General features: G+C 40.7%; 1 protein-coding gene across 1 annotated transcript in view; it reads left to right on the top strand.

Moving 5' to 3' along the window:
- The first annotated feature begins 15,491 nt into the window (after positions 1 to 15,491).
- The window catches only part of ect2 (epithelial cell transforming 2), a 32,039-nt gene continuing 20,644 nt past the window's right edge, over positions 15,492 to 26,886 (top strand). Inside the window, exons 1-6 of the mRNA XM_070832085.1 lie at positions 15,492 to 15,549; positions 16,235 to 16,401; positions 18,895 to 18,974; positions 22,710 to 22,802; positions 25,025 to 25,207; positions 26,636 to 26,725. Of these exons, the coding sequence (XP_070688186.1) occupies positions 16,269 to 16,401; positions 18,895 to 18,974; positions 22,710 to 22,802; positions 25,025 to 25,207; positions 26,636 to 26,725 (579 nt within the window). The 5' untranslated portion in view covers positions 15,492 to 15,549; positions 16,235 to 16,268. The remainder of the gene's footprint in view (positions 15,550 to 16,234; positions 16,402 to 18,894; positions 18,975 to 22,709; positions 22,803 to 25,024; positions 25,208 to 26,635; positions 26,726 to 26,886) is intronic.

Raw genomic sequence — 26,886 nt, 5'->3', positions numbered from 1 at the left:
AAGAGGAACATTTTGAGGGTCTTATTTTGGTGGTTCAACCCCTCCTACTGCTTTTGTGCCATAAAGTAATCTGGTGTTGTGACCTCACCAGTAGAAGCTGATGGTTTTATTTGTTTTCGGGAAAACGGAATGAAAATAAAAGAACACTAGTAAAGGAAAAGTACTGTTTATTACAGACTGGGTTTTATTTTGGAAGTATGACGATCATTTCTCTTAGTGTTGATGACATTGCACTCAACAAAATGACTGCTAACATTAGAGAACACGATAATATTGCTGCAATGAAATGTGAGAGGTAAAAGAAATATAACAGTCGATTGATCAGACCAAAACAAATTACCAGGTTAGCCAAACTTATTTGGAAGCAAAAACAACAGTGAACAGGAACATAATTACCCAAACTCGCAGTTGTAAACATCCATCACAGTTTTTACAGGGTTCTCAATCTAAGTCAAATGTGAAAAACATGACTTTTCATGATTGAAAAGTTGAATTTTCATGACAACACACACTAGGGACCTCAGACCCATTAGCTTTTTTTTTTTTTTTGACGACTTGTGACACCCTGTCCCAGTAATTATCATTTTGTAATACACTTTTCTGGCATATTTGCTGACATTCACTCAGTTTTTCATCGATTTGATGGGAAATAGGAGAGATAGTCAACAACATTTCATGTAACCAATCAGAATGTGCATGAAGAAAATTACTACTGATGCAAAAAATACTGGTTTGCTGCATAAACTTGGACATAATTGAACATAAATGGACAAAATTCCCTGACTTTCCCTGTCTGTGACAGAATTTTCATGACCCACATGTTACAGTGCAGTGTTACTGAACTATAAAGTGTTATTATAACCCACAGACCAGAACTACAAAAAAACCCAAGGTGTAACAAACCTTTACATTCCTTTAAGACAAACAGTCAGTCCACATGCTCTGTACATCTTGATGATGATTCTTTAAAGACCCTCATTCAGCAGAGATAGTACTGCCTGTATCATGGTTTCTGTAGTTCTGGGCTGCTGCCTGTTGCCAGGCATTGCAGTGTTGATCAGTTGTCACTGCTTAAAGATTGTGGGGAAAATATCATTACTGTGCAGTCCCAAACACATCCATCCATTTGCTGCTTCACAAAAACCAAAAAGTAGAGAACATGCTGCAAAAATCTTTAGTCTTCGTGTGGCTGCAGCGAACTCTTTTGGTGGCACTCAAGAGGAAATAGTTTCAAATCATAAGGGGTGCAGTCGCACAACAATTTCTTCCTTGACTTCCTCTGCGCGTCTGTTGTAATTGTAGACCCATGAACAAGACAAGGAAACATTGTCTCTTTGATATCTGCTGAACAGGAGATTGTACTATATAGACTGCTTTACTCAGCAAGCACAAGCAACCAGCCTGAGAATGGAACGAGCTGATGTGATCTATTTTCAACACCTCACTGTGTTCTCTATCTCCCGGACCAGACTTATGAAAGAAGAAAAGACGGGAGCTCCAAACGAGATGTTATTAAAGCGTGTGCCAGCAGGCGGTGAATTCACTCGCTGTCTGAGCAGAATCCTCTCTGCACGTCTTTTTTTTTTTCATTATAATTTAACATTCTAATAAAATGAAATGTAATTATTGCAAGTTGGGTACTGAAAGGGGAAGAAATGTGAGGGAAAGAAGAAGAAAAACAAGAGAAGTGTTTTTCGCTGCGGACATGGCTATCAGGGTGATAAGTGTAAATGGCTATTCCATAGCTGAAATATGTGATGAAATACAGGCATCATGAAAAACCCTGGTGTATTTCCGTTCTTTTGTCAGTGATCAATGGCTCCACAGGTATGGTGGAGTGGCGCTTCTGCATCATTTCCATTCGAGCCGGGCCTCTGCTCCCCCATCAAGGTGAAGAGAACAAGCTATTAATGTTAGACTTAAAACATAATGTATTCTCTCTGTCTGAGGCTGGTGCTGACTCTTTCATCTGCTTTCCGCTGCCCCCAGATGAAACCATGATTTAAAGACAGGGGACGTGTATTATAAAGTCTTAAATGCTCAGACACTGACATGGAGATAAGTTAAGGCTGCCATTTGTATCAGGATGCTTACACTTACCTACCTTTCATACTGTCTTTCAGTGATGGAAAAAGTACTTAGATCTTTAACTTGTGTAAAAGTAAGAATGCAGCTCCGTTGGGCTACCACTTTGGTCCTGATACCCCACCCATTTCTTTCCATTTCTCATTTTTTCCTAACTTCCACTTGCTGTTGCTGATGTTAGAGTGGGTGTGAGCCATCACATTCTGTGGCCTGAATAGAGGTTTCAGGTGTTTAGCTGCTAACTCACATGTGTCCCCATTATATTCAATTCAATTCAATTCAATTCAATTTTATTTGTATAGCCCAATATCACAACAGAGTGTCTCACAGTGCTTTACAAAGTTCACTGAAATAAACAAGTGTAAGCGAACAAACAATCTAATAAAGAGTCCAGCAGTCGATGAGGCCAAAGGATCAGTCCGGTGGATCAGTCCGAGGCATCACCTGAAAATACCTGATCACGTCACACAGCCTGTTACACATTTCTGAGAGATGGCAGCACGTGTTCACATAGCCTGACATTGCTACATCGAACACAAGTATCAGATTAAAAAGGCGATTTTTGTTGCAAAAACGTTGTTGACTGTTTTTCAGCTAGCTCAGCTAGCTTACTGTGTGCGACCATAACTTAGAACAATGATTCAGGTCATCAAGTTCGGAACATTATTTGTAGTTTTCGCAACAATCTCTGTTAACCAATTTTGCTTCGTTGGTCTGGAACCTGATTTATAAAATGTATAAAATTGTACTAAAACATATCTTTTCACCCAGATATATAATATATGTATATGTAATATAATATAATACATGATATGATTTGGAATCATATGAGCTGCACTGTTGCCTCACAGCTAGGTTGCAGGTTCATTGGTGACTCTAAATTGCCCGTAGGTGTGAATGTGAAGGTGGTTGTCTGTCTCTGTGTGTCGGCCCTGTGATTGGCTGGTGACCAGTCCAGGGTGGACCCCTCCTCTCACCCAATCACAGCTTGGATTGGCTGCAGCCCCCCTGCGACTCTTAAGGATAATTCTCATAGAACTGCCACGGTGTAACAACACTGGGATCACAATCCCGACGGGGATGATGAAGATTAAAACATTAATGAAATCTATCAGAGAATGAGACCTTTTCAAACCTTTGTGTTAACCTTTGGTGCCTTTCAGCTCCCACACTTTAGTCCGTATCAAAGGGGATTCAGGACTCTTACTTACTTACTTTGGTCTTGAGAATCTGCAACCTTCATTCACTGACAAACTGTAACCTTTGCTGTACATCTACTACCAGATTTTCAACGTCACTGCGAACGTTTCCCTCCGCTCCGATCACATCCACCGTCACTACACGTCTATGCCTATGGTCTTGGATGATTATTGAAAATGTCAGCGCCGACTTGAAACAATATGTAACACACACTGATTTTTAGGAGTCAGTTAAAATGATTTGCTTAAAGTCCAGCCAACGCCTCTCGGAGGTACATCGACCGCTGTGAAAACAAGCTGCCGTTCACTTTAAACAGATAAAAAGATATAGATAAAAGATGAAACTTTTATTGATCCCCACAGTGGGGGGAAAGCACACTGTTATGGCAGCTCCGGAGATAGACAGAGAAGCAAACAATTGAAGAAAGAGACATTTAAATAAACATAAATAAACAGGAACATTATGTACACAGGGACGTTAGACCCTTTTCACCTCGTCTTGCTGCATTTTCACAGAAAAATTGTTAGTCACTATTTCCTGACTAAATATTTGGGTTCTAATAGGAAAGCAAATCTAAAACATGACATGTCTGAACCACAATATTCCAACCAGCAGTCAACAGCAAAAGCTTTTTCTTTTTTGTCTTTTTTGTACTGATAGACACAATCAATGGCACTGGGCTGGTATTAATGCTCCGATAGGTGTGTTCTTTTACATACTCTAACACACACACATTACATTAGAAACATTAGACCAGTTCAGGCCAGATTGTAGTTGAGGTGGTTTCACCTAGAAGCAGAGAATGAGGTTGAGAAAATAACATGTAGATCCTTGTGCTGCCTTTCTATTAGTCGCCCTCAAGAGTTCTTTAAAGTCATTAAACGTAGCCTATTCAGTGATACACTTGTGAATCAATGTCACATCAGGCTCTAAAATGGCAACATTTTGCAGCAATATCAGTTCATTTCAACAGAATGTCAGTGAATTTGCACAAGGATGAAATTAATTATGCATGTGGGTAACGCATTCAATGAAAACTGAAAACATATGCCAAAAAAGCCAGTGTTGTTGTGTGAAGAATGCCATTATCATTTCACAGCCACTTCTTTTGGGCGTGTTCACATCACATCACATGATCCTCCAGTAACCAAACCACCATCCACAATTGCCTAACAGCGCAGCATGACATCACAAGCATCTTGACAATTTCAATTTATTCTGGAATTTTAATCTATTCTGGATTGGTTTTCCCCTCTTCAAGACGGATGGAGTCCACCCAAACAGGCTGGGTAGCAGAATGGTAGCCGCTAACTCACAGCATGCTGTACAGTCCCACACCCCCCTCACTAGAATCTGTTTCCTCACCTGTTCTCCCCACTAGCTCCCTCCATTGGCCTCGGCCTCATCTGTCATTAACCCTCTCGTCTGGAATCTTCACAATACAGACGATTACCAGGCACAAAGCCTCCCGCTCATATCCCTCTTCTAAAGGTGGGAACAATAAAAATTTTCAATTTATTCGCTATGTGCCCGTTTCTTCCCCCTTCGCTCTGAAACCTTACAATGTTGGTCTCTTAAATGTCTCTTAAATCGCTTGGGAATACTCCTTCATCATTATGATTTTTTCATAATGCTCTGGACATTTTTATCATTACTGAGACCTGGCTCTCTCCAGGGGACACTATTCCCAGGCCCTCTGGGAACATTACATTTGGTAATTTTATTTCTTTTGATGTGCTAAGTTTTTTTAATCACTGGCCCTGCTCCCTTACTCTGCATCTTAATTTACAGACCACCACAACAGTCAGTTTTATCTCTGAGTTTTCTGGGCTTTTATCAATTTTCATTCCTAGATACTGTGCTTAGATTAAGATTCCTAGATTCCTAAATTAAGTGCTTAATCTTGGTGATTTTGATATCCACATCTGTTTTTTTCTTTTTAGATGTTATAGATTCTTTTAACCTTACTCCATCTGTTAAAGGGCCCACACATTCTGAGGGTCATACTTTAGACTCAGTACTTTCATCTGGTGTCTTTCTCGAGGGTTTCAATTTGATGGACATACCTGTAACAGCTGTGGTTTTCAACGTTTCTCTACTTCTACTATTTCACCCTATTATACACTCTCGCATCCTTAACCCTGCTTTCAATCCATCGTGTATTACTTCCGCTAATTCCCCTTTAAATCCAGACACACCACTTAACCACCACTATCAATCCATCCTGGAAGTCTGTGATAAAATTATCAGATGTTGAAAAACCAAATGTTAACATATCAGAAAGTAGTAAAGGATGTGAGAACAGCCCACTTTTCTGACTTAATACCAAAGAACAATCATAACCCTAAAAACACTTTTCTTTCACACTAATTCATTACATTATTAGTGGTCACCCAGCTCCTTTCCCTGAACGATGCGCTAAATATTCAAGTTCAAAATCTTTACTGTACATTGTGTAATTCATTGAGAACAAAATGACATGACAACGGTCAATGGAAACCAAAATCACCAACCGACTGAAGGCTGGAATCAAAATCACACTGCAAATCAAAGTAAAAAATTTAAATGATGATGATGATTGATCCAACTTGCTTGAATTTCATCACGGCAACTCATGCTGTGACTCAGTAGTGTGTATGGCCCCCTCATGCCGGTATGCACTCCTGACAACATCTGGGCATGCTCCTGATGAGACAGCTGTCCTGTGGGGATCTCCTCCCAGACCTGGATCAGGGCATCAGTGGGGTCTTGGACAGTCTGTGGCACTACTTGGTGGCGTCCCAGAGACTCTCAATTGGACTCAGGTCTGGGAAACATGAGGGCCAGTCAATGGCATCATCGGCTCAGAGGTAACATGGGTCGTCAAGCTCTGGTTCAATCCCCGGCTCCTCTGAGTGTCGAAGTGGACACAAGAACCCCAACTTGCATGTGTCTTTTGTATTTGTATACAAATACAGACCATACTATGCTGTCATCATACACATACACACCCAGAGTGTGTATGTGTATGATGAAGCATGAAGCCTGGCAATGTCCTGCACCAGCATAAGTTCTGACAATGGTTCATCCAGGTACCAAACAGCAGTCAGTGTACCGTTGGCTAGCACATGGAGGTCTGTGCGACCCTCCAAGGATATGCTTCCCCAGACCATCACTGACCGGTCATGTCGGATCATGTTGGATGATGTTGCAGGTAGCATAATGTTCACCATAGCATCTCCAGACTCTTTTACATCTGTCACATTTGCTCAGTGTGAACCTGCTCTCATCTGTGAATGGGGCGCCAATGGCAGACCTGCCTATTCTGGTGTTCCCTGGTGAATGCCAATCGAGCTTCATGATGCTGCGCTGCACCACTAGAGGACGTCGGGGCCTCGTGCCGCCCTCATGGAGTCTGTTTCTGACCGTTTGGAGGAGGTCATTTTGTAGGGCTCTGGCAGTGCTCCTCCTGTTCCTCCTCACACAAAGGAGCAGATACATCAATAAAAGTCTATCTATCTATCTATACCAGTCCTGCTGCTGGGTTGATGTCCTTCTACGGCCCTGTCTAGCTCTCCTCGTGCGGCAGACGTTCTCTGGCAGACGTCTCCTGGTATCTCCTCCATGCTCTTAAGACTGTGCTGGGAGAGACAGCAAAACTTCTTGCGACAGCACGTATGGATGTTCCATCCTGGAGGAGTTGGAGGAGTTGGACTACCTGTACCGCGTCATGCTACCGGTAGTGACAAGGACACTAACAAAACTCAAAACTAGAGGAGAATCACTCAGGAAGGATAAGGAGAGAGCAATTTGCTGTGGCCACCACCTGCAAAACCATTCCGTTTTTGGGGGTTGTCTTATAGTTGCCTCTATCACTTATGCTTCTTAACAAGACAAATTGATATCCCTGAAGTTTAAGTGACTTGGTATTATACTGTGATGATAAGGCGTTTCCTTAATTTTTTTGAGCAGTGTAGTTCTTTTAGATTTAATCGCCGCCTTTGACACAGTTGATCCCATTGCGTGGAGACTTGGGTAGACATCAAGAGCTCTTAGGTCTCTAACAAAACTTTTTCCATTGCTCTGAGCAACTGTACTCAGCTAAATTGAGTTGTGTCCCCCAAGGCTCAGTTAAGTTTGCTTAATCACTTGTACATTTAAACCTACACGAGCGCTCCTAGCTCTTATTTCCACAGTGTAGTAACTTTAGTTTGTCAGCTAGCTAATAGTCGGCAATTACTTCTTTTTCTCCTTCTCACTCTCCTGCTCTCTTGCTCGGTGTGTCACATGTGTAGTTATTCTTCTGCCTTCTTTAGCGAAAATGGTATGTGTTATAAATGTTCTTTTTTTGCTATGCTGGAGACAAGGCGTGGTGAATTGGAAACACAATCACTGGCCGTTGTAGTTAGCCAGTCCCCAGAAGCCAGTGTGGGTCGACTCTCCCAGCAGCTGGGTGACTGTCCAGAGGAAGCATAGCCCTAAGCAAAAGCCCACAGTGCACCACCACCTAGTTCACGTCTCTAGCCAATTCTCCCCACTCAGCGACACACCCGCTGAGAAACCGACTCTGGTCAACGACAGCTCCATAGTCAGAAACGTGACGCTAGCAACACCAGCGACCATGGTCAAATACATTCCTGGGGCCAGAGCGGGAGACATAGAGTCAAATCTGCTGGCTAAGGCTAAACATAGATATGGTAAGATTCTTCTACACGTTGGCAGGATTGACACCCGATAACACCAATTGGAGGTCACAGAAATTAATGTGGTGTCAGTGTGTTGTTTTGCAAAAACAATGTTGGACTTGGAGAAAGTGGTTTTCTCTGGTCCCCTGCCTAATCTGACCAGTGATGACAAGTATAGCTGCACGCCATCATTCAACCGCTGGCTGTCAAGGTGCTTTTTCGGGAAATGCAATTGACTGGAAGAGACTGCATCCATCTCACTTTGGAAGGAGCATTGCTCTTATCTAAAAATTTGGCTGAGTTTATTAGTCCCAAAACATGACAATCCAGAGTTGAGACCAGGAGGCAGAGCTGCAGTCCTACACACTTCTTCTGCTCCTCCATTAGAACAGTTATCCACCCAAAACCCCTTAGAGACTGTGTCTGCCTCCCGACCACTTAAATCATTTAAATCCAATAAATCTAGTAAGTCTAAAGCTAAAAGAAAAGGTGTTACACATGAAAGTTTAATCAAAATTAATACCACCACTGCCAGAGTTCAACAGGATAGGAGAGGCTTGTGGACTGTTAAACATCAGATCTCTGCCATCCAAAGCTGTTTTAGTAAATGATCTGATATCAGACCATCATATTGATTTATTCTGCTTGACTGAAACCTGGCTGCTCCATGAAGAATATGTTAGCCTTAATGAAGCCACTCCCCCCAGTCATATTAATACTCACATTCCTCCAGACTCTTCAACTTCAACTCTAGCTTGGCCTGTACTCTGAATTTCTTGTTCTCAGAGTTTCTATCAAATTTAGTCCTTAGTAGAGATGAAGTAATTATAGGACTCAATTGGCTTCTCTCAGGGTGTAAATGAACCCACTCACTGCTTTAACTACACCTTTAACCTTGTTCTGACATATGGCATTGTAACTGAACAGCTAACAGTCTTTCCACAAAACTTTTTCGTTTGATTACTATGCAGCATTCGTCAAAAACATCTTCACTAGATGCCTATCTGATAGTGCTGTTGCCAAATGTAAGGAACCAATTCCTTTAGCATTTAAACTAATGCCATGTTTCAGTACAACAGATGACTCCTATTCTCATTTTAGCCCCTCCCAACTAGCCCAAGTAGGCATTTTCATTTTCTAAATACCAATAGTCTATTTGAGCATTTTCAGTCAGGTTTTAGAACATTCCATTAATTTCCACTGTTATGCAGATGATACCTAATTATACTTATCAATAAAGCCAGATGAATCCAATCAGTTGACTAAACTCCAAGTTATTCTGCTTGGCCCTAAACACCTTAGAGACACCTTTTCTAACAACATAACTGTTCTGGATGGCATTACTCTGGCCTCCAGCTCCTGGGAGTTATCTTTGATCAGGTGTGTCCTTTAACTCCCACATAAGACAAATTTCCAGAACTGCCTTTTTCCATCTATGCAACATTGCTAGAATCAGGCCCATCCTATCTATGAATGGTACAAAAAAAGTCCACACATTTGTCACTTTGGTTGGATTATTGCAACTCCTTATTATCAGGCTGCCCCAGTAAGTCTGTAAAGACACTCTAGCTGGTCCAGAATGCTGCTGCAAGTACGCTGACAAGAACTAAGAGAAGAGATCATATTTGTACCTTCTCTTCACTGGGTCCCGGTGAAATCCAGAATGGAATTTAAAATCCTTCTTATCACCTACAAGAATCTTAATGGTTAGACTCTATCATATCTTAAAGAACTCATAGTACCGTACTACCCCACTAGAGCACTGTGCTCCCAGAATGCAGGCCTACTGGTGGTTCCTAAAGTCCTCTAAAGTAGTGATGGAGCCAGAGCTTTCAGCTATCAGGCTCCTCTCCTGTGGAACCTCCTTCCAGTTTGGGTTCGAGGGGCAGACACCCTCTCTACATTTAAGAGTAGACTAAAAACCTTCCTTTTTGATAAAGCCTATAGTTTAGGGCTGGATCAGGCCTTGGACCAGCCCCTAGTTATGCTGCTATGGGCTCAGACTGCCGAGGGACTCCCATGATGCACTGGGCTCCTCTCTCCTCCTCTTCCTCTCCATCCTTATGCTTCATGTCTCTTTAATGTCTGTTACTAACTTGGTATCTTCCCCGGAGCCTTTCTGTGCTTTTCTCATCTCTCTGGTTCCTGTGGATCCTGGTCCTGGTTCTCCTGCTGTGGTTCTCAGGTTCCTGTGGATCCTGGTCCTGGTTCTCCTGCTGTGGTTCTCTGGTTCCTGTGGATCCTGATCCTGGTTCCCCTGCTGGTGTTCTCTGGCTTCATGAATCACTGCTGCGGATCGTCAGCCACCAACACTTTTTACTGATATTAGTCATGTTGTTATTTTTGATATATTCATTATTGTCATGTTATTCACTGTTACGAGTTACTTAGTTTTGAATTCTTGAATTATTGGTTCTGTCTCTTAATTTAAGAGTTTGGTCTGAACCTGCTCTTTATGTAAAGCGTCATGAGATAACATTTGTTATGAATTGGCACTAAATTGATTGTTTGCTCTCTCTATATATGCTGTTACTTGGCCAAATCATTAATAACCATGTGTATTTTACCAATTTTCTGCTGATGACATATTTACCTTTAAAACGTACTGATCCTAGCAGCCTAGCTAACCTCGCTACATGCCTGTCTAATATTAAATCCTGGATATCACAACATTTCCTGACAAGTCAGAGGTCATTCTATTCGGTCGGCTCCGCTCCCTGAAACGTGTTGTTCAATCATGTTTTTACCATCGTAAGCTTAGTTTTAAAATCAGGTCATTCTTATCACTTGCTGATCTAAAAAAAACAAAGTTCTAGTTTTATTTATTCTCAACTGGATTACTGCATTGCACTTTATTCAGGTATCAGTCAGAGTTCCCTCCATCGTCTTCTGATCGTTTATAACGCTGCTGCTCGACTCATCGCTGGAACAAAGTGACATAAGCACATCATAAGCACAACAAGCAACTGGCTTCCCGAATTTTATAATAATAATAATAATAATAATAATAATAATGATACATTTTATTCATAATGCACTTTACATTTGGAGGTACAAATCTCAAAGTGCAACAATTAAAAAACACAAGACATTTAAAAAGCAACAGCGTTTAAGGACGCAGCCTAAAAAAACAACATAAAAGCATTATGATCCTTTAAGGTCCTCAATGGCCTTGCCCCTAATTATTTATCCGAGCTACTCACCCAATATGTGCCTTCTTGTCCGGTACGATCAGCAGATGGAGCCCTGCTAGTCATTCCAAGGTCACAGTTGGTGATAAAGAACTCAGGAACTCTCTGTCCACTGAACTGAGACTCCTCATCAAATCTCCTAAATCTTTTCTCTTGTGAAAGCTTTCAGTAATGCTTGCTGTATTTTATTTTTACCATTCTTATTTATCTTATCTCATCTGTATTCTTTTAATTGTTTCCTATGTGCCTTTAGCTTTAGTTTGTATCCTCTTGCCTGATATTACTTTGTTTTCTAAAAGTGCTATACAAATAAATCATTATTAGTATTATTATTACTTGTTGAGCTTTGAAGGAATGGAGGGCTGGTTTAATCAATATAAACTGCTCTATAAAAGAGGCATGATTTTTAGTCACCTATGAGAGAGTCCATGGTACAAAGTAAGTAACCATGCTAACACACTTAGCTAGAAACGTCTAGTATCATTTATGACATCATTCCATGTGAGCTTTGGCTTGTGGCTGGGTCCAGTGCCTTCCTTTGTGTAGATGTCCATTAACATGGACTGATCCACTGATTGTCCTCTTTTAAATTCAGGTCAGACCACTTTCCCCTTCCCCCTGTGCACCTTAGACCTAATTTTTCACTCCAAATATATATTCAGCATAGCCTGGGAACCAGATGAATCTGCAAGCTCATGTTTTATTTGCTCTGGCGGATGTGTCTGGTCCCCCTCCCGTTAATTTCCAGGCAACTGAACCCAGACTGGGGCAATCACAACAATTTATCTAATATGGGGTGGGTTTGATACACTATGCAACTGAGGCATTTCCATAAACAACCAAGATGACTGCTGCTGATATGGAACGTCCTGCTAAATCCACAGTAGAACAAACAACTGCACTTAAAGATTTTGTTGATAAGAAAGATGTGTTTGCTGAACTTCTGACAGGATTTAGTAATGCTATTGGTAATGTGGTGAGATATAGGAGGTGTGCTGCTGATTGAGTTTTGCAGTTTTAGTGTCCATTGAGTCAACAGCATCTGAACAAGGTGCCATAGGGAGATAACTCTTGAAGGTCCAGCTATCGTGGATGAGTAAATGCTTGAGAGGGTTATGGCAAAACGTCTGTATAGATAGATTAATGTAAATATTGCAAATATGAGAATACACCATGCCACTATTGTTGACAGATAGAGGAAAAATGACCATATCTGAATAAACAGTTTATTCTCAGTGGAACATTTTAGGCTCCAGATGTTTTACCACTGTGTATGCATAGACAGCGTCGTGCAGTGAGCAGCACAGCTTTGTGCTGTGTGTGGCCGTCTGTACCTGAATGATTAAAAAGAATATCCACCAGGGCTGAAGTGCAGTTTTGAAAACAAACTACAGTTTGTTTGAGAGTAGGTCCTATTGTGATAAATAGCACATACGAGCAGTCAGATAATCACACAGGTAAACCTCTTTTATGGAGCGCGCCTGAAATGTTGCTAATAGTCCCACATTGTACAGGAAGTACGGCAAGAACCAAAGGCCAAGTTCAACCAATTTGACCTGTACCACCACACTACAGACTGTTTGACTGATTATAGATAGATACCTGCATTTGACGTGCCCAAAATTACCCCAACAGACCTGATGGGGGTGCAACAGTTACATGATGAACATGTTTATAAAGACACCCGTAAAAAAAAAAATACACGTCACTGCAAATGAATGTACGGGGTGAGAGAGTTTGACTGGTTACCAGTGCTTTTATATGTGTGTTATGGCCCGCTTACATCTCAACAATGGGTAGTCTGCCTCTACCTTTGTGTGTATTTATAATTCGGTGTGTTTGGTGACTGAACGTCAAAGAGCAGAGGACTGTGCAGAAATATAAAGGTTTGAGGAATTGTAGAGAGGACAAAGCTGGGTAGAAGGAAGATAAGGTCTTGACAAAGCTTTGTTCCGCACAGTGAACCTCCTGAGGGCTGAATACAGAAAGACAGACAGAGATTGTGTGTGCGTGTGTCAGAAAGATGACTGGGGGAGCAGTCCAACAGCCCCAGGAATACGACAAGCATACTAAGGATTTCACAAAAGTCAAAGTAGAAAAGAAAAACAAAGGAATCGCTGGAAGTGAATGTCTTCACTGTCCTCCAGACCGCATGCTGTTACCCAGAGGGCCACTGCGTGTGCGTGTGTCTTTTTAACTTTGTGTCTGTCTGATTGCATCACTGTGTATGTGCATGTGCGTGTTTGAGCATAAAGATCATTGTGTATTGCTGAAGCCAATGCTTTCACTAGAACAGAAAGATGAGGTACGTACTCCAAACACAGGTCATTCTGGCAAATTGTTGCATCACCACGCGGATACTTTAGGACTGGATTTTGGCCTGAGTGTAAGGATTGAATTAGGGTCTATGACATGTGGGTACAGAGTAATGATGGTAACTTGCTTCCTTAATTGGACTTTTGTGGTCAGGGACATCAGGGGCTCATTATTCATATGGGTATAAACCGTGTTATCCTTAAAAAAAAGTTTGTTGCAGAATGTTGCTGCTTTGGAAACAAGACGTCACGTTATTCACCTGGTATCAATAAGCATCCTGCACTTGCTTTACAGCCTAAGTAATGGTATTTTAGGTTGTTCTATTTACCTTTAACACGTAGAGAAATGTTACTTTGAGGTTTAAATTTGGTTTTAGGCTTTAAGTCAGACCAAATGTTAGACGAAAGTTTCATCATTCGTCATGTAAGGTTGAGAATAAAGACGTGAATATGTTAAGTGCACATGACAACATGACAGATTTGCATTTAAATACAATTTCTTTGTCAGTGTCATTTTAAAAACCTTTTTTTCTTGTGTCACACATTCACATTACATTCACTCAGTTATGATGGGTTGCTGACTCATGTTCCCTTGGTCATGGTCCACTGGCTGCCAGACTGTGAGGTAGACAGATTTTAAATTTGGGGAAAAGAGACCATTGGTATCGGGCATTGCAAGCTAGCCCATAAAGGAGGCTGCAAAGGATGTAGTATCTGGCTGTTTCATGCTATGTACTTGTCTTTATACAAATAAACATTGAATTAAAAAAAAATAATCAGAAAAGAAACTTTTGATTGAGCATTCCCAGTATAGTAATATCAGAATGGGCTTTAACCTAAAGCAGAGGTTTTGCCTGCCCCCCTGCTTTAGGTTAGGCTCACTGCCAGAGAGGAATTCACCGTCTGTCTGTGTGCTGAACACACAAACAAAAGAAAGTTCCCAGAGCTCTGGGCCTTTTAGAAAAGGCACTCTTCGCCTCCTCTTTAGTCTGAGGACTGAAATCCAAGCATCTGTATGCTGTATTTTTGATAGAATTAGTTAGTGTATTAATGCGCTTCTGACAGGAGTCACCTGCAGCAATGCAACGGAACATATTGTTTCACTGCTTCAAGTTTTGTGTGAAGCAGTGATTCAGTTTGACTTCTGAAATTAGAAATGTGCACCCATACTTTTTACACCGTATGTTCTAGGATAAGCCACACTGCTGGCAGTTAGTGATTCTCTGTAAAGTAGCAGAATCACAGGTTAAATACAAATGGTTACTTCACTGCTCTTTGTAAACTATAGTATCTAACTTCAAAATGTTTAAAATGCCACATGCCAGGGCATATTCAGCTAAGGTGGTTTTGGTAGAGAAAAATTGTGCACGTAGCTACATTTTTACAAAAGCAGCAGAATAGAAGGCATCACTTTGCAACAGGTAGTGTTTTACTAGGCTTTGGGTAGGTCTGCATATTTACATTTCTAAATTGAATAATCTAAACTTTTAAGTTATACCATACGAGAAGTGAATCGCTGGGTGTATATTTTCATTTACATAGCCGTACTGTTGAATTATACTGGCAGACTTAGTTTATGTAAAATAAAGTTTCAATGTTTACGTTCATTCATAATATTTCCGACAGTACCTGGAGGTTGCAAACGCAGTGCGCATCGTGATTTGAATAAACAAACCAATCAGCGGCCTCGCCGGGCGGAAGCCGCTGGCTTTCCGTCACTCTTGGCCAATCAGCGCGCGCTACCGTTGTTTGCCTTGCTTTTTGAATTGAGCTCTAACAGCAGGCTGACACCCTCTACGCTTTACTATGAAATAGTTAGCTGTCAACAAACGAAAGCAGCCACATTTCGACAAGTTGTACTCTTTTCTTGCTCAAGGGGCGACATGCATCGACACTTGACTTAATGGAGTGATGTTACAAGTTTTTAGGGGAGCGCGTTGGACCGAAGAGGAGTTAATTTAGCATTGTTGACTTACTAGCTCGGTAGCTAGCTAAGTTAGCTAGAGAGCTGTTTGGACTGAACTGGTTCAGCAGCCAGCTGAACTCACCTGTCTGTTATTCTTCTATCTACGGTACGAGCCACGGAAGCAGTCGGTAAGTCTGGTGTACCAAGACTTTATTATTGTGCTGCTGGAACCGCTCCATACTATGTACTTAACTGTAGCTAAACTCTTACGTGAAGCAAAGGGAATTTAGTGCCGTGGTGAGAGCAGCTAACGTTAAGGGGGCTAACGTTGAATTAAAGGAGGATACAGGCCTAATTCTCCTGCTCTTGGCCTGATAATTCGAGGCATTCCCCATACATTATATTGTTAAATGGAAAAGTAACGTCAACGATTCTTGACATCCTTAAATTGTCTGACCTAAGTAGTGTGAAAAAACGTTACTACAGTACTGTTTGTCTAGTGGCCTAGCCATAACCTACATGTCTGTCAGCCTTGTGTGTACTTCTACAACCATTACAATTCATTAAGCCTAGTAGCTGCTTTGTGGCTGCTATTTTGTAAACATTAAAAAAGAGTTTCAGTATGATTTATTTGTATCCACCATGCCTAGTTTCACCAAAGTTACCCTAGTTCACAAATTCTGCCTTCTCTCCAGCTGAATTGTTAGACTTAAGCAGCATTTGTGTTTGAAGTCATGGCGAGTTGTGTCACATTCCTTTAGTTTGACAGTTGTCACCCCCTTTTCTTCCTTGTTGCTACACTTTCCTTCTCCTCTCTGCCTTGCTGTGTTCTCCCCCTGTGTCTCTCGGTTCATCCGCTGTAACTTTTGATAGTTTGGACAGTTTGGTGCCTCCTTAAGTTCCTGCTATGGCTGACAGCAGCATACTGACTTTGGGGACAGCTCGGAGTCTGTTGGTGGATTCTTCAGTCTATGATTCGAGGATCGCTGAAACCACCAAGGACCATGTATTTCTGGGCATGGCATGTGAAGATGGGGAAGGTCAGTCTGTGGAAGGCACCATTTTTTTCTTCTCTCAACTCTCATCCTTTCTCTAACTAACTCTAAATACCCAAATAAATGGCTGCTGTCTTCACAAAAAGAGGTATTTGACCTTCCGTTTCAGAGTATATAATACCCAATAGTCTGTAAAGATCTGCCTGTATGTGTGCAAGCCAAAAAGCTATGAACAGAAAATCAAACACAGCAATGTCACAGATTCCAAAATTTTATGGAGCAGTAAAACCTTAAAAAACTGACCCTGTAATCTAATCCTTGACCTCTGGACCATTGCCAGTTTATTATGAGGTCCACCCTTGAAAATATTTAATCAGTACTATTCTTGGTATTTTAATCGAAACTTCATTTTACCTAAAGGTTTATCTCAATTTAGAAAATCATTTCATTTCATTTCATAACAGCTACATTATATGGATAACTAAAAGTACTCAGGAGCAATCCTTACATACGTTCAGTGATGACTACTATGACATTTTCTGATTATGGTATGATAAACCGCTGGTAAAGCTGGGTTTATACTTTATGCAAGAAGTTAACAGCAGGTTTGGTTTACAGTTGATTGTTAAATTTTACGCACTAATATCACCACCTCAACACCACAGGAATGTATTTTTTTTTGATAAGGCTGAAGCTTTAATCAATTTCCCTGAAATCAGTGCTAAAATACTTTCATTCACTTATCAATACATCGTGGTAGTGGGCTTTCCATGTACTTAAATAACTGGAGTTCCATCTGGGTGACTTCACCATCTGAATATGAGCCCAACGAGCTACCTAGTGCTAGATTGTTTCTTACAAACAGACCCGACTCTCTTTCTGAAAGAAGTAGAGTGGTCCTTCTGTCTGTTAGCAGCCATCTCTGGCTGCCAGTGCATGAATGGGGTGTAAATGGGTAAATGTGAATGGAGTGTTAGAGTGCTTTGAGTGGCCAAAAAGACTAGAAAGGCACTATATTACTATATACTATGATGCACATTTACCACATAATGGCCAACATTTTCTTTAATGTGACGAGCAGCATTAAGGTCACACAAGAAAGAAGAAGAAACTGATGCTAATTGTCTGCTAACAGGCTAGTTAGTTATAATAAGTCCACACAGATTATTCAAAAGATTACTAAATGGTAAATGGTCTGTATTTGTATAGCGCCTTTCTAGTTATTTCAACTACTCAAAGCCCTTTACACCCATTCACACATCAATCATACAGGAGAAATGTAATTTGGAGGAGACTATTCTTTCATACTCATTCACACTCTGAAGCCATGCTTCAGGAGCAAGTTGGGGTTCAGTGTCTTGCTCAAGGACACTTCGACATGTTGACCCATAGGAGCTGGGGATCGAACCCCCGACCTTCTGATTGAGGGACGACCCACTCTACCACTGAGCCACAGCCGCCCCACTACTACTAGACTCCTGTCCCTAGCTGTCTGTAAACCACCAAGCCCTACTGATAAACTGGAAGAGTTAATTTTAGTATATTTTCTTTCCTCATTAATGCACACTATTCTGAACCTAAAACGCTTTGCTGTCTCTGTAGTCAGTATGAAATAACGATCATTTGTTTGTGAAGCTTAAAGGTTTTAATAGGCTGTCTGCTCTAGCTAACATGCTGTTTCTAAATACAGTCAGCACATACTGTATCCTCCTTTTTATGTGGGAGCTGAAATGAGCTCTTATTTTACACTAAAGGGAGCATATGTTGGCTCTCTCATGGGGCTGAAAGATTAATCAGCCCCAAGTCAGTCAAACTGACACTGTGATGTAACACAAAACAACTTTCAGATAGTTTTTTAAACACATGCACCATTCTGCCATACACTTCATCTTACATACATGAGTGGTAGAAGATGTGTAGGATGTACAGTGTATGACGATAGCATGGCTAATATCTCAACTGACAATGTGTCAAGTAGGCCGACTACTGTCATACATTAATTCTCACACCTGCTGGCTTCGTTGTACCTTTTCTCTAGATTTCATAAAAAGTGTGTCATGATAATTGTATCATGTAGAATCAATATTCTACTGTAACTGAAAGTAACTACAATTCAGTAGCTAAACAGAGATATGTCAGTCATCAGTCAATCATGAATTTATCTGATTTCCTCATAACAGGTTGGAAAGAGTGGTTTTTGTGTTGACTGTATCTGATATTGGACTATAGAATGATTCATTGCTTGTGGTTAATAATAAAGAAGATAGGGACATTAATTCATAAGTAATTCTAATTCATAAATTACTTGTATGTTAATCCTCTTTTAGCCAATTTCTTTTTTTCTCCTCCCTCATACACGGTAGATGTGCCGTATGGATGTAACCCCTGGCTGTCATTCAAAATGAGGAAAAACTTACATCACCTCCCAGAGACGACCAACTCCTTGATCTGTCTCTTTCCCGGTTGTGTGTGTGTGTATATCACATCCATCCCCCCACTTGTTCACTCTGCCTCTCTGTTGCTATTCATCTCTCTCAGATATGCTGCCAAAAGTGGAGACGAGGGTTGTTCTGGTGGGAGAAGCAGGCAGAAATGGAGCGCTGGTGAAAGCACTGCAGGTACATCATTCCTCTATTAATCCCCAAGGTTTACTGTGGTCCACTGGTTTCTATTAAGGTAGCAGGCCTCCATGATCTGTGCTGGCCAACCTTCCTGCTGTTCTCAGTTCGATAAGTGGGACACCGAAACTCTGTTTTGAAGGATAATACTGATGTTTCTGGGTTTAAATTGCCATGATGATGATGCGTTAAATTTGCCACCAGAATTTCCCCATAATTTGCCTGTTCAGGGTTTTTCCCACATTTTGTCTCCAATGGGACATGAAAAATCCTCATGGATGTTGATAAGGACTCTAATGAAGATACAAAGAATTGTAATACTTATGTTCAATCAGATTTGTTTTGTGTAATCATGCAAATATAATTGAACCCAACAGAAGTCACTGCCACTGACTGAATGATTTATCATATTTTTAATGTTGTGCCCGTCCCATATAGATTCATGAATGATATTGATATAATGATATGTCCTATTTCTTTGATATATCATAGATATTTAAGAATGATCATTCCAGCTGGCTGTTGCATGTATAGAATATATCTTGCTGCATAACACAGTATTCTTATCTGAGAAAGAACATACTCTCAGGCAGGTATCATGTTTGAAATGAGGTGGATGGTTACACAAATGGTGTGAAGAGCAGTTCTGAGGCAGGGGGAGTATTTTGGACGGATTATAGATGTGGAGTACTTTTGGATATTTTCGATAATTTCAGAGTAAGAAGTTATTGTAATGCAGAGAGCTGGCTGTCAGCCGGATGGCTGGTCATTATAACATTTCCAGCCAACTACTTTCTCACTGTTTCCAGTCACATCACTGCCACTTTTTAGATCTTGGTTGTTTTTAACTATATCTTTTAATCAGATGAAGGAGAAACACTGAATAAAGCAGATTAATGTTGAATATCAGTGTTTTTACCATTTGAAAAAGTGAGAGGAAATCAATAACCAGTCTTTATTAACTCTCCATATTATACACCCTACCCTTCAAATATGGGCATTTTGAAGTAAGCAAACAAAATTGCCTTTAATTGCAGCAGTAAGATAAGAAAGACTTTATTTATCCCACACTGTGTTTTACTTGTTACAGAGGAGAGGAGACAGAAAAGGTCAGTAAAAGAAGAAAAAAATGATTAGGCTTATTTCTAAATTTAAATGATGTGCTATTATATGTCTACAATAGTGAGCAGGACACATACTGAGAACACCTCTTGTTTTCTAAATAATCTTCCTGACTGTGTTGCTTCAACAGTAAAAGGCCAATGTTTATTGAAGAAATTGACTCTGAAATTGAGCATGACAGTCAACATGATCAAATGAATTTGTCTGATTTTGTTTCAGTGTAGAAAGAACATCTGAAAACAAGAATCAACTGGTGCCCTGTATTGCAGTGGCTGACACAGTGTCCTAACATCAAATATGCACTTCTGTTGTTGTCACCATGGAGACAAACCACGTAGCTACCAGCTGATCAGGCTGGAGATGTAACAATTCCAGTGAAAGATGGCGAGTACTGACTGTCTTCCCACGTTTGTGCTTTTTTATTGTGATATTTAGACGTTTCTTTACTGGAAATGAGCCAATCCAGCCAAAAGCAGCAGGTTGTTGTTATGGATATCAGCTGTCTGTGACCTCTCTCCCGCCACCTGCTCAACTTGTTTGATTTTTGTTGTGTGATGAGGTGCTATCATACAGACAACTCCTCATTTCAACTTCACCAATCAGCTGTTCCCGGTATATTACAGCACTTTCAAGGTGAAAGTAATAGAAATCGGGCGTGGAGTGTTGCTCATGGCCAATTAGGAAAGTCCAACAGAAAACAGGGCAATCAAACTACTTTTTTCACTGAAGATCGCTTCGCTTGCGTAATTTCGTTGCTGCCAGTGTGTTGACAAGAGACCTAGAGCAGGCTGTATATGTAGGAGCGCTCTCTGGTGGCACTTTTCCCACACCTACTTGCAGCTACATGTCTGGGGAAAGGATTTTTGATCATGGAAATTATCGTGTTGTTTGGTTCAACATTTTCATTTGTCATGACAGAATTTTGGCGGTTTAAAAGCTGCTGAGTTCAGAGAAACGTACCTCTCTTAGTGGTTCTTCTTAATAGCTACTGGATTTACCTTCCAGCACTTTGGAGGCTTGTTTACAAAAGAAACCAAACTTTATTTCCTAATTTAGTAACATTGACAAGATGCATGTTAGTGAGTTTATTTAAGAGAGAGTGGACACACTTTCCTTAAATCTCTCTCTCTCACACACACACCTGCCTGTCTGTGAAGATAAGGCACGCTAATAGAAGGGTCTGGGTGTAATATTTGGCAGCCTGCAGAGCCTTTACAACCTACAGTGTTGAAGTCTAGCTTCTGCATAGAAATGAGTGATTTTTGTGAACAGCTGCTGGCTGTGGCTGGTGTTTTTACATCTAAGCCACACTCCCCTTCCTGACTGCCATATCAGCCCAACAGAGATTATCAGCTCACCAGACAACTCCACTATGCTTAGAGAGCTTTTTTATGAAGTGTTTGTGAGAGGCCAACAAAATCGTCTCATCCAGTTTTCTTTTGATCTTTGACAAAATGAATGAGGAGATTAATTGATCTAATTACAGACAGGACACTAGCACAGAACTATCATAATGGAGATCTGATCTGCGTCTTGGTTGGCATCTATTATCTGGCCATTGGAGAGATTTAATTTCAATTCCATATGCCAGAAGAAACATAATCTGACATTTGACACAACAATCTAAAGACAAGCTTTCAATTTGATCACACAGTCTTCAGTAGAAAGACTCCACCATGTGTCTTTCATGTCAACCTTTATTTTTAACTCATTGCACGATCAGTGTTGGTCCACATTCATCTTTTTACCTTCTGCTTTTCTTTCATGCAAGTAGGCAGAAACACTTCAAGTTAGAAGTGGAGCTCAATACAGCTCACTACTGGTTAATTTTATATATCCTTTTGACCAAAGAAGGATGAAAGTGGTCATGCTGTTAAGATATAGCATCCTGTCGAAACGCATAGACATTTTCATGGGGATATTTACAAGTCTACCAGTGCATGTTTGTGTCCGCTGCAGTAAGCAGCAGAGTTTTGTGTCTTTGAGTAGCACCCTGTGAAGGTGATTCGGAGGCGTGGCGGCAGACTAAGTGCTGCTAGAATGACTTCCTTCCTAGGTCTCCTGAGCCCTGTCACTTCTGAAGGCTTCCTGCTTAAATCATCTATTTCTCCCTGCCAATCTGCAGTGCAGCTACATCCAAAGACATCTGCTGACAGCTCCATCAGAGAGCTCCCAATTGCCTGCCTGACCGCCCGCCGTCAATGCTCATGCAACCCACAAAAAAGAGGCCCCCCCACTATTTCTTTCTGTCCTCTTCCCTTTCTGTCCCCCCCCAAGGACTTTGAACTTTTGTATTAATTTTTAGGAAATTTCTTCTTGTCCCTAGCCTCCCCCCTCCGATGCTTGATATTTGTTTGAAGTCACTGTCTTTAGACGTTGCAAGGACATGGACTCCACCCCATCTATTCCTTGCCTCCTCCTCCCTGCATCCATAAACACTGCCGTCCTCTCTTTTGTCCTCATGCAGGCGTAATTTGTATGACTTTGTCTCTGGCTTTCTCTTTTACTTGGTTTCTCATTCTTTCTCAACCCTCTGTCCTCTTTTTTTTTTTTTCTCTCTTCCTTTCAAATGCCAGTGTTTGACATCCACTTCCTGTTGGTTGGTTTTTACAGGCCATCAAAGTAATGGAGGTACCGGTGGTAAAGATAAGAGAAGGCGAGGCGGGTGCTGAGGAGAAAATGATGATAAAATCTATAGTCAATATGGTACAGTACAGTGTCTGCCTCTCTGTATGACTGTCTGACACTTTGATGGGAACTTGGGGAAGTGCTGCATGAGTCCTAATTCACACTGGGTACTCACTCAATCACTGTGCATGGCCAAGTCACTGATTGTGAATTGATTTGTGGGTGAATATTAAAATACAAGTCATGTAATACCTGATGTCTGGATTGCTCTCTATTGGAGATTTGCACTCAAATGTCAATGTAAGGCTGAGGAATAATATTAAAGTCATTAAAGTAATTTCTATTCAGCCTCATGGAAATTGGAAATGGCCAATTCCCTGCAGTTTATAGAGAGGTCAAATTTGCAAGCAGTCCCATGAAAATCTTTCTGTTTGCAGACAAAAATAGTTTCAGACGACTTGAAATGTGATCAATACCAGTGTAGCTAAGGAGCTTTTGATTTTTTGAGTGTCATCTCCTGTTAAAGAAATGGTTTAACATTTTGCAAAAATACGTACACTTGCTTTCTCTGACGATGAGATGAGTAGAGTGAGTGTCAGGATGTGGTTAGGGGGAGCAGGGTGTGACGGCTTGCATAGCCTTGTCTAAAGTTCAAAAATGCATTATAGTACACTCTTAAACATCACTCATTTACACATATCTTATATATTGTTTGATTGTAATTTTAGCTGAAGCTATGTGCTGGAACAATTTTTTTGACCCACAATTTATCATTGTGGCCAAGACTTTTCTACACAGAGCTGCTAGTTAGACTCTTGTTGCATTACTTTTATGTACAGCTAGGGTTTGATATTTGTGTTGCTCTGCTCATCTCACCTTTTAGAAAGAAAGCAAGTAGGTGTATTTCCTAATTGTTAAACTATCCCTTTAACACTCTGGTGTCCAAAGCAATGTGGATCCTAACGGTGTAATACCAGATGTGTGTGCCACTTCACTGATGCTTCTCCACTTCTGCCTTTGTACTCCAACAATTTTTTCTGAGGTAATTTGTTTTATGGGCAGGTTTACAGGTAGCACAAGTAATTTCACCCCTCCTGCTCTGCCAGCTCTGCCTATGAGAAGCCTGTAGTCTGTGATTTAATTTTTGCTCTCTGTTATAGAAGCCATTGATTCAAACTACTCTATTCTGATTCAGAGTAACACATTCTCTCATCTGAGAGGGCAGGATTGATTGTTTTCATGCAGCACTGAACATTTCTTTTTTTTTAACTCTATAGCACAGAGAGAATATGATTGTGTCTACTGTATGTGTAAGAGCGAATGATTGTGTACTGGAGTCTTTTCTACACCTATTTATTTGATTGATTTAAGATGGCTGCAGTAGTATGAAGAGCTTCCCTGGCTTTGGTACATTGACAAAATTGTTTATCAAAATAACAATGAAAATATGCTTTCAAATAATTTAAATATCTCAGTGAGTAATTAGGTTGATGTTAAAATGATGCAAATGTTTGGTCTGAGCATAGCTTTGCAGGCCATTAAAATTTAGTGATTCCGTGTTTTTTATGCTGTCAATGAACCCTATAGGAAAAACCAACAATGAATTGGTCTGACTTGACTGTGTATCCAAATCGTTTCCATGGTTTCCATCAAACTTGAGTCCACAGAAATGAGCCATGTTAGTGAATGTTACTTAATTGTGATGGGCATGGCTATCCCATTTTATTGTGACTCAATCCCATATACAGTATTAACAGTTTTACAGCCACTGTGTTGTCACAGTGCGCAGTGTCATGTTTCAGCAGCAGCTGATGATTCAAAAAAATCAGACATGCACAGTTAGCAGCAAAAGCAAATATATTTGCAGGACTTGGTACAGACAAAAATAGAGCTAAAAGGACAATAATATTGGACTTACATTCGCCTGAATAACATCTTCATATGGCCACAATGTAGTCAACTTTCATGTTTTTTAGGTTGTTGTGGAGTTTGAAAATAAACCAGCATATTTGTGAGTCTGTGTTGGGAAGTTTAAAAATATTGGGAAATTAGCATTGAAATCCAGTTACATTCTTAAACATTATATCTTATTCAAGTTTTTAATCATTACAGAAAACACCTGCCCATAATGAAATGAGCTAATACATACCCACATCTGACAGCCTCACTAACAAGGCTAACATACTCTTCATTCACACTGATAAATCGCTGATTAACTTTGTGCTTCTGAATGTTACATTTACCTGACCAGTGCACCATGCACTGCTCCATTACTCCTTATTGTGATTCTTCCTATTCAGGACATCAACACCCCGTGCATAATTACAGACAACATCCAGGAGTTTGGAGATGGAGAGAACACTGAATTCGAGACAGTGTTCGTCCTCACTGACTTTGATTCTCCCGAATACAACTACCTCTACAAACGTGACAACCGCATTGTTGGGCCTCCTGTTGTGCTGCACTGTGCTGCGAAGGAGGACGTAAGTAATTGATTCACGACATATTCATTTTAAGCAAAGGATCTAGGGCATGGAATGTGTTACAAACTAGATTCACAGACATAACGATGTAAATGAAGAGGTAATTAGATTAACTGAATATCTGTTACAGATTTCCCCACCTTAGTCTAAAGCATGGCTTCTTAAAACTTTTCATCCTGGAAATGAAATGAAAGATGCAGAGCTTCACCCTGAAATTCTAGCTCAGGCAATATGTTGTCTGTTTGTCACGTGTGGAGGACCCACCAGAAACGGGCCAGAGATGAAGCTTGGTTTCACAAAGCAGGATGCCAGAAATGCTTTATGCCTCGAAACGGGATGATGAACGAGAGCTGCCTCTGCCTGCTGCGCTGTCTGTCTGACAGAGACTTCACATAGGATGCTAATGTCGTACATGAACAATATGCCCAGACTGTGGCTGCTATCAACAAGACAGAGCTGTCTGCACATTTGTCAGCTGAAGACAGCACACGCATATATGCAGGTTTAGACGGCACTGCAGAGCATCGTGGAGATGTTTTGATAACAGGGGAAATGGTGTTGGCCATTTTTCAGTTTTTCACCCATGTCGTGCATTTATCTGGCCTAGAAACTAAAGGGTGTTGGAGTCTCTTTTTATTTCAAGTTTTGGTTTTTCCTCTACTCTAGATTAATGTAGGTTGTTGTGTATATAAAAAATCCATTGGAAGTTAATTAATACAGTAGCCGCCAAAAGTTTAGACACATCTTCTCATTCAATGGTTTTTTTCTTCATTTTTATTATTTTCTACGTTGTAGATTAATATTGAAGACATTAAATCTATGAAGGAACACATACGAAATTATGTAGTAAACAAAAAGTGTTAAACAACCCAGAATATATTTTGTGTTTTAAATTCTTCAAAGTTTTGCTTCGACAGCTTTTATGCTCTTGGCATTCTCTCAATCGGCTTCATGAGGAGAAGCTTTTCCAAGGAGTTCCCAGAGGAGCCTTTCCTTCCCTCTGCGGTCCAGCTCATCCCAAACCATCTCAGTTGGGTTTAGCTCTGTTGATTGTTGAGGCCAGGTCATCTGACGGAGCCTCCATCACCCTCCTTCTTGGTCAAATAACCCTTACACAGCCTGGAGCTGTATTTGGGCTCATTGTCCTTCTGAAAAACATATGCTGGGATGGCATGTTGCTGCAGAATGCTGTAGCAGCCATGCTGGTTCAGTGTGCCTTGAATTTTTACTAAATCACCAACAGTGTAGCCAGCAAAGCCCCCCCCACACCGTCACACCTACACCATGTAGAAACCATCCTCCCACCTTTTCTGTGTCTCACAAAGGCAATGGTGGTCTTTGGTCTTTGGCTTTGACAAAATGACATTAAAAATCTTAAAATGTACCTTTGTACTTTTGTTCTAATTTTCTTTTTCCTTTCCCCCGTAGCCTCTACAGTTTTCATGTCGTCCTCTCTACTCCACCACCATGCTCAACCTATCGCTGTGTTTCACCGGCTTCAGGAACAAAGAGGAAATGGTTAGTTCATAAACTAAACATTACTGTGTGCAGCATTAATCTTGTTATGGAAGGATGATAACTAAGCTACTTTATTTGATCATAATCACTCTCCATAGAAAGATCTGTGTGTTTAATAGCACTCAGGCTTTTCTAAACAGACTAGACTACTTCTTGGGAAC

The sequence above is a fragment of the Pempheris klunzingeri genome, chromosome 6 (genome assembly GCF_042242105.1).
Source record: "Pempheris klunzingeri isolate RE-2024b chromosome 6, fPemKlu1.hap1, whole genome shotgun sequence".
Taxonomy (NCBI): Eukaryota; Metazoa; Chordata; class Actinopteri; order Acropomatiformes; family Pempheridae; genus Pempheris; species Pempheris klunzingeri.
The sequence above is the reverse complement of the archived record's forward strand: the minus strand, read 5'-3'. Positions and strand labels throughout refer to the sequence as shown.